We start from the raw sequence: 12801 nt of genomic DNA, 5'->3' as shown, positions 1-12801 counted from the left end.
ATAATTTTTATTTTCATCTTTTAGTGAAAAACACTAATCTCAAACCGGATATACTGGATCCCATCAAGGACACCCTGGAAGTAGAACTTGGTAAGCTGGGTGGTGTGATCACCCTTGAATGATATTTTGCTTCTGGGAGCAGGTCTAAGCGTGTTACAAGGAAGAGCATCGGGATTTCAAATTAAACAGAATTGGGGGTGAATCTAGACTCGGCCACTGACTAGGTTTGTGATCTTACACAGTTATTTAATCTTTTGAAGCCTCAGGTTATAAATCTGGAACTAGACAAAATAAAACTGACCTCACAAGGTTGCAATGAGAAATATGGGATGATGTATTGATATATTAGGTGACTTGTATGTTAGGCATGATCAATAGATTTTTTTTTTTTTTTAAGATTCTTCCTTACTCCACCCAGGAACAGTGGGTTACACAGATTGGTTAGGTTCATTGATTAAATCTATAAATTTAACCAGTTTACCAACTTAGGTAGCATTAACCTCTACAAATACAGTGTTCGGTCTAGCCTTTAAGATAAATTGTAGGAGAATACTACAACCCTTGCTCAAATAAGTTGTATTCCAAAGTAGTGTCTTCTTTGGGGTAGAGGGGGAAAGCGACTTCCTGTGGTCCCCTTTGATTTTGTCAGCTTCAATTACATCTACATCGTCCCACACAGCCAAATAAGAACTGTTCTCTTCAAAACCAAGTGCCAGTTCTTTCAATAAAATAAGTGTTCTTTTAAGTGCTAATAAGATATTTATCGTTGTAGAAAGGTAAAAGTAGATATTATGGTAAAAGACCACTGGGTGGCGGTTTCTTTTAAATGCTAATAAGATATTTATCATTATAGAAAAGAAATGTAAAAGTAGATATTATGGCAAATCACCACTAGGTGGCGGTAGCGGTGTATCCTGATTATGAAATAGAAATAACAGTACGGGCAAAAATCACAAGAATGAAAGGAAGGAGGAAAGAAGCAGGGAAAACATTAATTAATTCAAAAATAGCCAAGTTACGCAAGGTACCAATGAATTTTAAAGTATTACTGTGGGGAAAGCATTATTAAGGTGCAAAGGTGAGTTTTCAAATGGAGTCCCTAAACATTTCATGGTTAAAATATTGAGTTTGAGGCAGAGCACATCTGGACACCCCTTACAGAGAAAATGGGCAGAAAGAGTGTAGCGTAGTAACATGCATGTCCGTCCACAGTGCATCGTTCAAAATACAGCTGAATATCTGAATACTTTCTTCTTTAAACTACATGCCGCCAAAACCTCAGTATTTTCATTTAATATGCAAATTCTAGTTAGTATTTCTTTACTGGCACCCTTGTACTACTTCAACAGCAGCGTCGGAAGACAGAGCTGGTCCCTGAAACTGCTCATTTTCCTGGTGTTTATCCTTAAACCACATCAGAACCCGTAGTGCTGTGACCATGCCAATCTTCATTTGCAGAAGTGTAGTCACAGGTTTGAGATCTAAGAGTTGCCCAGTAGAGACAAACATCCCTGGTTTCACCTGTTTCCGAATGAGAGACAGGTAGACGTTTGGCATTGTCGGGCACACCTGTTTTACCTGCGAACCTGACTGCCTCAGGGAACAGTTTCCAGGTGGTGTCTTCCTCCTGCACACGACAAAGTGTTCTCACGGGCTTCCTTCCTGTGTTCTGTGGCCCCTTTTTGCAGGAAAGCCTTTAACTCTTAACTGCACGGCCCGATTTGGCTTCGAAATAAACTTTAAGCCTGTGATAAGATGGTACGTCAAAGATTCTGACCAGGAGTGGGAAGTCCCAACACCTGAGGGGAGAAGGTAAGAAAGAAATTAGCGAACTTATTCTTCGCAACTCACACTAAAAACTTTCACCTTTAGAACCCCCTGAAATGTACACACAGAGCTGAAGAAACAGATGGAGTTGGTGTGGCCACTAGCGCCAACTAGTGGTGCAAATAAAAGTATAGAAATGCAAAGTGTGAGTTAATTTTAAACTTGGGGGCCAAATGCAGTTTCAGAGAGGGCCATAGAATGAAATATTTCCGGGTTTTTTTTAATTGTTATTTTTTATTTTATTTTTTATTTTTGGCCGCACGGCTTGTGGGATCTTACTTCCCCAAACAGGGATTGAACCCAGGTCCTAGTCAGTGAAAGTGGCGAGTCTTAACCACTGGACCACCGGGGAATTCCCCCCACCTTTTTCTAAAGTAATCTTTTTATTTTATTTTTTATCAATTGTTTTAAAGTTCAATTTGTAGTAACAATGTGATGCGGCTGCTTTGCCCACCAAACTAACAAGCAGGCATAACAACCCAATGCTGCTTGAAGAGCCTTGGCACACGGAACAAATGGGAAAGGATTCTGCACCCCAGTCAGCCACTCTCCATTCCCCTCTGTGCCGTCCAGCCAGAGTGCGGTGAGTCAGAGCCCCAGTACTGAGGTCCTTAACAGTCCAGAGCGTATGCAGAGAAAATGTCACAATAATAAGCGATCTGAACGAAAATATGAGAAGTGAGGAATAGATGATGCAATCCAACCTGGAAAAGGAGACCCAGAGGTGAGATAGCTGCCTTTTTTTGTTTGCTTGTTTTTGTTTTTTTAAGGCATATCTACAGCAGCTTTATTTACAATAGTCAAAAATTAAAACACGGTTACATTCATTCATACAGTGGATTATTATTCAGCAATAAAAAGAACAAACTAACTAGAGAAGGAAAAACTAATCTAAGGTGAAAAAAATCAGAAGAGTTATTCCTTCTGGTAGGCTAGGCATTGGCTGGAAAGGGATACAAGGGAACTTTCTGGGAAGTTGGAAATGTTCTATACCCTAATAACCATTTGTCAAAAGTATACAGCTAGGGACTTCCCTGGTGGCCAAGTGGTTAAGACTCTGCCTTCCACTGCAGGGGCACAGGTTCTATCCCTGGTCGGGGAACTGAGATCCCTCATGCCATGCATGAGAGAAAAAAAAAAGTATACACCTAGACATTGTGCACTTCATTGTAGGTAAATATTGCCAAAAAGAACCATATAATGACAATGGAGTAGGTGTAGGGAATTAGTGAAGGCTTAAATGATACAAAAATGGCAGGATATTGATAACTGAGGTATCATTTTCTTGTTGTCTGCATATGTTAAACTATAACTTTTAAAGAAATTAAAGAAAGAAAAAATAGTCTTATATTTACCCAGACATTTGCCAATTACAGTCACCCTCGTTCTTTCCCATAGATCCGATTACTGTTGTAATGTGGGATCTCTGTCTTGAAGTACTTCGAAGCCATTAAGTTTTATGAGAAGCTAGACTTAGTTTGCAACCCAGATTAGTGGGAAGAATTTACTGGGAAGACAGTTTGGCTCAATGGAAAATAAAACTCTAGACATTTGGAGCTAGTGACCCTCATTTTTCCAACATCTGTTCCAAAGTAATAGCCTCTGTATTAAGCACTTCTTCCTGGTTTTTAAAACACTTCAACAGACTAATGTAATATCACTTTGAAGAGTATACATCATTTAAAAAATAAAGGATGGGTTTTGGTAACAGTAATCAAATTTAGAAAGAACTTCTAAGACAAGGGAACTCATTGGGTCCCATATTAAGCTGATACTCAAACTTGAAGGTAGTCAAGCATGGTAAAGGGAGTATGCACTGACTTTATATGTTCTTGGGTTTGAATCTCTGTTTTCTACCCATTTAGCAATGTGCACCTTAACCTCTGCGAGCTTCCACCATGCCATCTATCATCTATGGATAGCAAACTTCACTTTGCAAGGTCCCTGTAAGGAGCAAATACGGTAGAGGTGATATGCTTATCACAGTCTCTGGCAGGCAGGAAGCATCCGGTGAATAAGAGTGGGTATTGTAGGCTCCCAACAAAACAGCCTGAAACATCATCCACAGAGACAATATTCTTTAATGTGAAGACAGACTGCAGACGGGCCATTTTAGAGAATCCAAACTGTGAATCAGTGCCGAGATTCACACTTCCTGGACAGGGCAGAATGACACAGGGCCAGGAATCACGCTGCCACTTCCCAGCGGTGTGACCTTGGATTGTCACCCACCTTCTTGCCTGTTCTGAGCTGCTCAAGTCAGGATGATCACACCATTACCTGGTGGGGCTCCTGTGAGGGGAGCCATGGAGGAGATTTGATCCTCTCCTCCACATTTAGTGCTCAGGGGACCAGAGGACCGTCTGATACACACAGCCCTCAGTAGAAGCTAGTCATTTCTAACATTAGCCTTAAATTGTTGTATCTATGCTCAAGGGGAAATCTTAGAGTAAGGAAGATCAGATGAGCCTCGCAAGTAATTATCGTCTAGTGTAAATGCTTAGAATAATGTTTAGCTGATTCAATCCTTTAATAAAAAACGAGCCACCTCTGACCATCCTCTGTCTTTCCGGCATCGCCTTGTACCATCTGATCCCACAGCTCTTCTGAAAGCCAAACGGTTATCTACTTATACGTGTTCCAAACATTGCAAATGGGTGTCAATCTGTGTCACTAAAGGGGTGTGGTATTTTCCCTCCTTTCCTAGTGTTAAATCCACCTTAAAGGATGAAGTCGTCGAGCGTGTTGTCTTCCTGAAAGAAGTTACTCGGAGTGATCTTCGCAGGAAGTTCATTTGCTTTGCCCAGAACTCCATTGGGAACACTACCCAGTCCATCCAACTGAAAGAAAAGAAAGGAGGTGAGCCTGAAGGTGACTGCAGAATGCATGCAACTGCTTTCACCTGGGAGGAGAGGAACTTTCCTAAGGAAGTGGCCACAGTGATGATCGCCGCTAACATGTTCTAGATGCCAGACAGCATTCTAAGTAAGCAACGTGCTTGTGCTGATTCATTCAGTACCTTGACCGAGGCCACACAACTAGTAAGTTTCACATTGGTGATCCAGAGCTGGTCCTCTTACTAATATTCTGCATACAGGAGCTGTGTTGGAAAAGCCTATCATTCATTCATTCATTCATTCACTCCTTAGTTCATTCACTTACTCATTCATTCATTCTACAAAGACCTACAGAGCATGCCCTATGTGGCAGGTATCGTACTAGGACCTAGCTCCCTTTCCTATTTTCCTCCCCTGGCTTCCAGATCCAGAGAATGTGATGGTCTGGTATCGGAGAGTGAAGGAGAAAAAGAGGGAAGAAAGAGTATTCCTGTTCAGTTTAGGGGCGATATGTGTATATCACAGATCATAGCCTTTTAAAGCCAGAGAGGAAATTCCTGGTAAGGAAGAGCTGTTAAATTTCTTCAAGAAGATGCTCAGAGATGGAGGTGATATCATTCATTCATTCAGTTAATAGAGATGAGAGAACAAGCAGGTTTTGAATGCTTGTGAGGCTTAAATAAGACACATTTGGTGCTCCTGGTGCATGCTCCATAGAGGTGGGTCAAAGGTGCCACGTGTTGGGTACGGTGGAGGTGAGAAAGTAAGTCTGCCACGTGTTGGGTACGGTGGAGGTGAGAAGGTAAGTCTGCCACGTGTTGGGTACGGTGGAGGTGAGAAAGTAAGTCTGCCACGTGTTGGGTACGGTGGAGGTGAGAAAGTAAGTCTGCCACGTGTTGGGTACGGTGGAGGTGAGAAAGTAAGTCTGCCACGTGTTGGGTACGGTGGAGGTGAGAAAGTAAGTCTGCCACGTGTTGGGTACGGTGGAGGTGAGAAAGTAAGTCTGCCACGTGTTGGGTACGGTGGAGGTGAGAAAGTAAGTCTGCCACGTGTTGGGTACGGTGGAGGTGAGAAGGTAAGTCTGCCACGTGTTGGGTACGGTGGAGGTGAGAAAGTAAGTCTGCCACGTGTTGGGTACGGTGGAGGTGAGAAGGTAAGTCTGCCACGTGTTGGGTACGGTGGAGGTGAGAAGGTAAGTCTGCCACGTGTTGGGTACGGTGGAGGTGAGAAAGTAAGTCTGCCACGTGTTGGGTACGGTGGAGGTGAGAAAGTAAGTCTGCCACGTGTTGGGTACGGTGGAGGTGAGAAAGTAAGTCTGCCACGTGTTGGGTACGGTGGAGGTGAGAAGGTAAGTCTGCCACGTGTTGGGTACGGTGGAGGTGAGAAGGTAAGTCTGCCACGTGTTGGGTACGGTGGAGGTGAGAAAGTAAGTCTGCCACGTGTTGGGTACGGTGGAGGTGAGAAGGTAAGTCAGCTGTGGCTCTGGGCTTCAGGGAGTTTAGACTTTAGCAAGGTCGATAACACGTGAAAATAATTTACAGTATGCAATAAGAGGGACACAAATGGGTTGTGTGGAAGCTTATAGGAGAAAAAAATTTTAGAAAGTAGTTTTTGTCAGTTTCCCAGCCACCCCAATCAGAAACTACCCATTACCCTGGGTTTTCTTGAGTTCATTTTATGGCAATTCCCTCAAGATGTGATTTAAGATGTGTCCAGATTCAAGAGAAATGTTTCCAGTAGATTTTGATAAAAAATAATAGGGCTGGAAAAGGTGCTGGGCAGGCCTGAATGTGGCCTTATAGGGGAGGCGGGTGTTGGAGGGGACGCAGCCCCTGTACCTGCTCACGGCGGCCGCGTCTCCGCAGTGGTGTTCCTCTACATCCTCCTCGGCACCGTCATGGCCCTGGCAGGTGTGCTGACCGCAGGTGCGCTCTTCTACATGTACTGGATTGAAATAGTGCTGCTGTACCGAACCTACCAAAACAAGGATGAGACCCTCGGGGGTAAGATGACCCAACTCACCTCAGAACTGACTTAGAGGGAGGGGCTTGAGAAATGGATGTCCCACGATGGAGGAAGTCATGACCCTCAGGCTCTGAGACCCTCCTGCAGGTCTGGTGGCTTCACACCTGGGAAGGGCTGGGAGCCCAGGGGAGAAACAAATTCTCTTCATCCAAGTTACTAGGAATCTCGCCAACGATGTTATTGTAGGGCACATTGGACTTGAAAATAACTCTCCACTCACCAACCTGAAGCAAGATGGCAGATGACTTACCGTCTCCATGCCTTAGTTTTCTCTTCAGCAAAGTAGGGTTGTAATCACAATCACAATGAATGCAATGTGGGTTCTTTGAGTTAAGACATATTGAGCATTTAGAACAGCATGTAGCACATAGTAAGCACTCAGTGACGCCAGCTCCAGCTCTCATTACCTCTTGAGGACTGAGTGCACGCCAGGCTTATGTATCAGCTGCGGTAATCGCCACTGAAATCCTACAAGCCAGGCAGAGGCGTGAAGTCTGTGCCCCCGGTGGAACTGCTAGGGGATGTTAAGAGGTTGGGATGGAATCCAGGCAGTTTGGTTTAGAGCCCCCATTAGCTATTGCCTCAGTTAACCCCTTCTGTAAAGTGAGGGGCTTGGAGATGTGGAAATGTCCCTAAAAGAGTGAAGTTCTGTAAAATACTAGCACTAGCACTATCCATGAAGTCTCTGTCAGTTTTCCCATGAGACAGGTTAATAGCGTTTATTAACATTTGCTTCTTTAGACTAGAAGAGCTGCTGGCGTGTTTTTCTAGTCCCGGAAGGCTCAAAGGTTAGAACGTTGGCAGTTTTAGTGAATGATTCTATTGCTTGGAAAGAGCAGAATCCCTTCTGCTGGATTCCAGGGACAATTAAATACTTACCTGATTGGGATGCCCCTTTACACACACACCAGTGGTTTCCCCACACTAGGAACTCATTGAAGAGCTGGCAGATCACTGGGAAAAGGGGCAGCAAAGAAATGCATCAATCACACTTTTCTTTAGACCAGTGACTGAGCATACACACTAGAAGTCCTTATGCCAAGAGGATTTTGAGGTTATTTTTCAAATAGCTTTTTAGCTTTTTTGAATTGAACAAATTATCTAATCACTGTCTTAATTGTTCTCCTAGACAACTTCATACTTCTTTTTCTAAAATGCTATTTTTCTTAAGATTCTAGAGCTTGTACAGAAGACTCAATCTACTGTGAAACATCTTATTTTTATTTTTTGGAGGGATGTTTTTTACCTTAATTTATTTTTTAATTGAAGTATAGTTGATTTACAATGTTGTGTGAGTTTCAGGTGTACAGCAAAGTGATTCAGTTATATATATATATACATATATGGATTCTTTTCCATTATAAGTTATTACAGAATATTGAGTAGAGGTCCTTGTGCTCTACAGTAGGCCCTTGTTGGTTGTCTGTTTTATACACAGCAGTGTGTATATGTTAATCCCAAACTGTGAAGTATTTTAAATGTGTCCCCTCTCGTTTGCACAGGCAACGTTTTAGTAATCTGACAGGGAGGCAGAACCCAGTTTTCAAGCACAGTGATTCATTACATTCTGTGGCCAATCTAATGTTTTTCAGCAAAAAGACTGTTTCCTGTGAATATCCCAAAATTTAGAGAGACATAGGATGTCAGAATTGTGGGGATCATCTAATTCTCCCACTCTCTAATATTATTACAAAAGAAATTTAACATTTTCAGGTTATAGAAAAATCCTAGTTTGCTGGAGTGTCACAGGGATGTGGAAAAAATCAGGGTGACTATGGTGTGTCACACAGGAACTGCACCGCATGTACCTGCTGGCCACGCCCCCCTGAGCCGCCGCCTCCCCACCTGGCCAATGAGAAGCATCTTAGATGCACCTCCAGGACCTCGCTCTTTGGCATCCTCCTCTCTTGACGCCAGACCACCTGTGTTTCCCTCTTCCTTTTCTGTTGCTGACACTTCTGTCAGCTAAAGCCTCTTAGGTTCACATTGAACAAACTGCCAAACTGCATCAGTAACAGCACTGCTGTTTACTACTTTGTAATAATACTATTTGTCAGGCATTGTGCAAAGTGCTGGAAGACGAGCCAGCTGTGTCCAACTCCAGAGCCCATGGGTTAGCTTTTGAGATTTTCTGTGGCTTCCAGTTAGTTCTTTAGCACATCCCAGAGTCTATGTGCATTTATAATAGTTGAGTCAACAGAGGCATATGAGACCTTAAAAATACCCTAGAACAAGTTCCAAAATATAGTTTTCCATCTAAAAGGGAAAGGAATGAATATTATCTTGTGTCTGCTATAAGTCCGTCACCAAATCCTTCCTATACATTATCCCAGGCGACCCTGACAGAAGCATGCCGGGGAGCTATTATTATCTCATTTTACATATGGGGATTCAAACACAGATACATGTGCTGTCAGCTCGCTAATGCACTGGGTCTCTGCAGTGCTTTGCTCACTGGGTATTATCAGGCTTTGATGGAGGAGACTCCACTTTGATGAGTGACTAATGAGACAGCAACGCTGCAGAGCAGAAAAAGCTCAGAGGAACTCCTGAGAACATGTGATTTAATCAGAGAAGGCCCCAGCCGTTTGATCTGACGTCAGTGAAGGTGCAGGAGAGCCTCATCGATTAGAATCTGATTCTGGGTGAACAATCAATACCCCTCAGCAGTGTGATTCTGAAATGAACACAGATGCTGCTTTTCATTTAATAAATCAGCGCAGTAAGGATCCCAAATCTTAATTCTTATCCATTTACCATATGGTTCGAGCGTATGTAGGTATGCCACGGGAGTAAAAAATCTGTCAGTGGCTTGCATTCTTTATTGTGCTTCTTCCTCAGATAAAAAGGAGTTCGATGCTTTCATATCCTATGGAAAATGGAGCTCTCTTGAGAGTGAGGCCACTTCATCTCTGAGCGAGGAAAATTTGGCTCTGAGTCTATTCCCTGAAGTTTTGGAAAACAAATATGGATACACCTTGTGTTTGCTTGAAAGAGACGTGGCCCCAGGAGGAGGTAAGTCCTGCACGCCAACAGAAAACGTAGCACAAGAAGGAGAGTTACGTGCAAGCACTCTCTACGTTGTCTTGTCATTCTTTCTGTTGGGCTATTTATCTTCTGGAAGATTTCACGAGCTTAGAACTTCTGGGGCAACAACACAGAAAAATGTGTGTTTCAGAGACACGCTCCATCATCAAAAAAATCCATCTTCAATGGATATATGCATATGTCTAACTGAACCACTTTGCTATACACCTGAAACTAACACAACATTGTAAATCAACTATACCCCAATATAAAATTAAAATTTTAAAATTTAAAAAATAAAAAAAATTGCCACAAGGGGAAAATAATCCATCTTCAGGAAAAAAAAAATATTGGAGCCCAGGGAGCCTTCCAGAATGAAGATCTCTTTTCTGGCTCCTCAGCAGGAAGTTATCTCTGTCCTCCCAAACGGGTGGTCCCCTGTTTTCTGGGACTGTGCCTGCCACAAACTCAGGACTGGGTCCAGCAGGCTCCCCAGGCCCGGGCCCAGTTCTGGGCACGATCAGATATGCAGACCTCGTCCTGTCCTCCTGACCTCCTCTGCCTGAGATGCCCCACCCAGGAGCCTGGGACATTCCATGCCCCTCTCTTATCCCAGCCAACCTTGTTCCAACGAGCTTTGCTCCTAGAGGAATTGGCAATTTGTGGAGACAGAACACAGGGAGGAATGTGAAACTGACAGTCACTAGACTCTGGAACATATCTTCAACTGTCCACAGAGTTGATTTAGTAGAAGTGATCAAGAAAACCAGGCTTCCTTTCCTCTTTGCCTAAGAGTGCCCATTGCAAGGAACCCGCTGGGTGGATCTGGGAGATTCAGGGTTATTGTGACTCAAGGTTTAACAACAACAATGTCATGTATACACTGATGTGTATAAAATTGATGACTAATAAGAACCTGCTGTATAAAAAAACAAACAAACAAACAAAAAAAAGAACTAATACTAAACTTTCTTTGGGTTATTTGTATGGAAATATGCTAATATAAATGTTTCAGACATTACATGAAATTTCTAAAAATCATATATGTTCTGGTATAATGTAATAAGTCATAATTCTAGTTATTACTTTAAAATGTGTATCTCAGAAATAACTAAATTTCCTTGTCAATTGCATTATTATGAACTTTTATCAAATCTTTAACCGTGGTCATTAAAAAAAAAAAGCCAATAACAATGTCGAATAATTAAATCTTTTATTTCCAGTGTATGCGGAAGACATTGTGAGCATTATTAAGAAAAGTAGAAGAGGAATATTTATCTTGAGCCCCAGCTACGTCAACGGACCCAGTGTCTTTGAACTACAAGCAGCGGTGAACATTGCCTTGGAGGATCAAACACTGAAATTGATTTTAATTAAGTTCTCTTCCTTCCAAGAGCCGGAGTCTCTACCTCATCTAGTGAAAAAAGCTCTCAGGGTTTTGCCCACTGTCACTTGGAGAGGCTTCAAATCAGTTCCTCCCAATGCCAGATTCTGGACCCAAATACGCTACCACATGCCTGTGAAAAGCTCCAAAGGATTCACGTGGAATCATCTCAGAATTATCCCGAGGATTTTTTTCTCTAGAAAAGACTCAGTAAAACAGAAACCACTGGGAGGCACTCCCAGCCTGAAGGACGGTGAAATGGGCCCTGAGCTGCCTCCTCCTACACCCCTCCCGTCCTGTCCCTGGTGAGTAGAGACAGACCCTGATGGATAGAACACACGGCGTGGATGAGGCTGATATAAAATAGGAAGCATTCTGCCAGCCCTGAGCAAGCGTGGCAGGCACGGGAATGACACGAAAACTATGGTGGGAGCCTCTGATTTCCTGGACGGAGGGAGAGCGAATTCAGCCCACACGGCCCCTAAGATTTTCCTAGTGGTCTCAGCGGAATCAGCAGATACAGCCACTTGGCTTTGTGGCTATGGACTGTCACGTCTTCTACGTATTGTTCACATCACTTTATATATCTTTGCAGTCAAATAAATGTTATTTTATTAGAAACAAGTGATTTAAACTTTGCCTAAACCGTCTCTGTGAAGGAGATAGTTCTTATTCCGTGTTCACCCATTCACTGGAGCACAGAAAGCAAGTAGGAAAGGCAGAGACCAGGGCCCAAGGAGCAGACAGGGCCACGGTTCTTCTCTACTGTGTCCTCGTGAGAACTAGAAGGAAGAGCCCCTTCCTCGGGACCCGTGTAGCCCTGAGCCAGGACACAGGGCTTGGGGAGAAGAGTGGGGCTAATTTCAGCTCATCCTTGTCGCCTTGGCCTTTGCGCAGGGCATGAAGTACACAACCTTACTCTGGGCCACAGGAAGTAGGAACCAATTAGGCCAAAATGATTTGGAGGAGACAAGGAACAGACCAGCAGTTATGTGCAAAGTAGAAAGGCAGTGACAGGAGTCAGAAGCCAGGGCAAGAGTCTGGAAAATAAATGTCTACACCGGTTAAAAGACAGCAAGATTGGGGCTTGAACAGCGCTTAAGTCTGAGCCTTTGCCTCTCGAGGCTGGTGGTCCCCATATGCTTCCTGACTCTCTGGTCTCGTTGAGTTCCTCCTAAGTGATGGGCCTTAGGCTAGAGGACCAAGTAGCTGTTCCACGTAGACGAGGCTCCTTTCATTCTCACCAGCGTGTTTTCCTGATGAGAGTTCAATGTGTGGTTAAAATGGTGTTCTAGTCTCATATGAAGGTACAACACTCATGCTTCTTCTTCCCCGGTAGAAGGGCGCGATTTATTTGAGCGATAAAGAAAAGCACTTTCTGGACTCATTCACATTTAATGCGTCCCATCCGCTTGTACGAATGTGATCCAGGTTTGGAGGGGCTCAGAGTCATTGCCATCTGGCCACTGCTGGGTGCCTATGTGAAAGGCTGTTGAGGTCTTTTTGCACGGAGACACCCACATCACAAAAACCACTGTGGTTTTGGCACCAAGCAACATCCTTGTTGGGAATTTCAGTGATAAAGTTAAAGATGAGTTAAAGGGTATAAATTATTCCTGGAGGAATTTTCTTGCGGGAAAGCTCATCGTAGGGTCTCAGAAGGGAAGGACCGACACTGTCATTGTGCCGTTGTGTCCTGGT

The 12801-nt window shown here is 43.4% G+C and overlaps 1 protein-coding gene across 3 annotated transcripts in view; it reads left to right on the top strand.

Annotated features, from left to right (window-relative positions):
• LOC118906093 (interleukin 18 receptor accessory protein) overlaps positions 1-11652 on the top strand; it is a 32393-nt gene extending 20741 nt beyond the window's left edge. Inside the window, exons 6-11 of one of the 3 annotated variants that reach the window (XM_036873370.1) lie at positions 25-90; positions 1689-1812; positions 4535-4686; positions 6530-6667; positions 9531-9704; positions 10940-11652. In XM_036873370.1, coding sequence (XP_036729265.1) covers positions 25-90; positions 1689-1812; positions 4535-4686; positions 6530-6667; positions 9531-9704; positions 10940-11409 — 1124 coding nt within the window. In that variant the 3' untranslated portion in view covers positions 11410-11652. The remainder of the gene's footprint in view (positions 1-24; positions 91-1688; positions 1813-4534; positions 4687-6529; positions 6668-9530; positions 9705-10939) is intronic. The other 2 variants (XM_036873371.1, XM_036873372.1) reach the window with 2 other exon arrangements.
• Positions 11653-12801: the final 1149 nt, after the last annotated feature.

Source organism: Balaenoptera musculus, chromosome 13 (genome assembly GCF_009873245.2).
Source record: "Balaenoptera musculus isolate JJ_BM4_2016_0621 chromosome 13, mBalMus1.pri.v3, whole genome shotgun sequence".
Lineage (NCBI taxonomy): Eukaryota > Metazoa > Chordata > Mammalia > Artiodactyla > Balaenopteridae > Balaenoptera > Balaenoptera musculus.
Note: the sequence above shows the minus strand (reverse complement) of the source record. Positions and strands in the feature narration are given on the sequence as shown.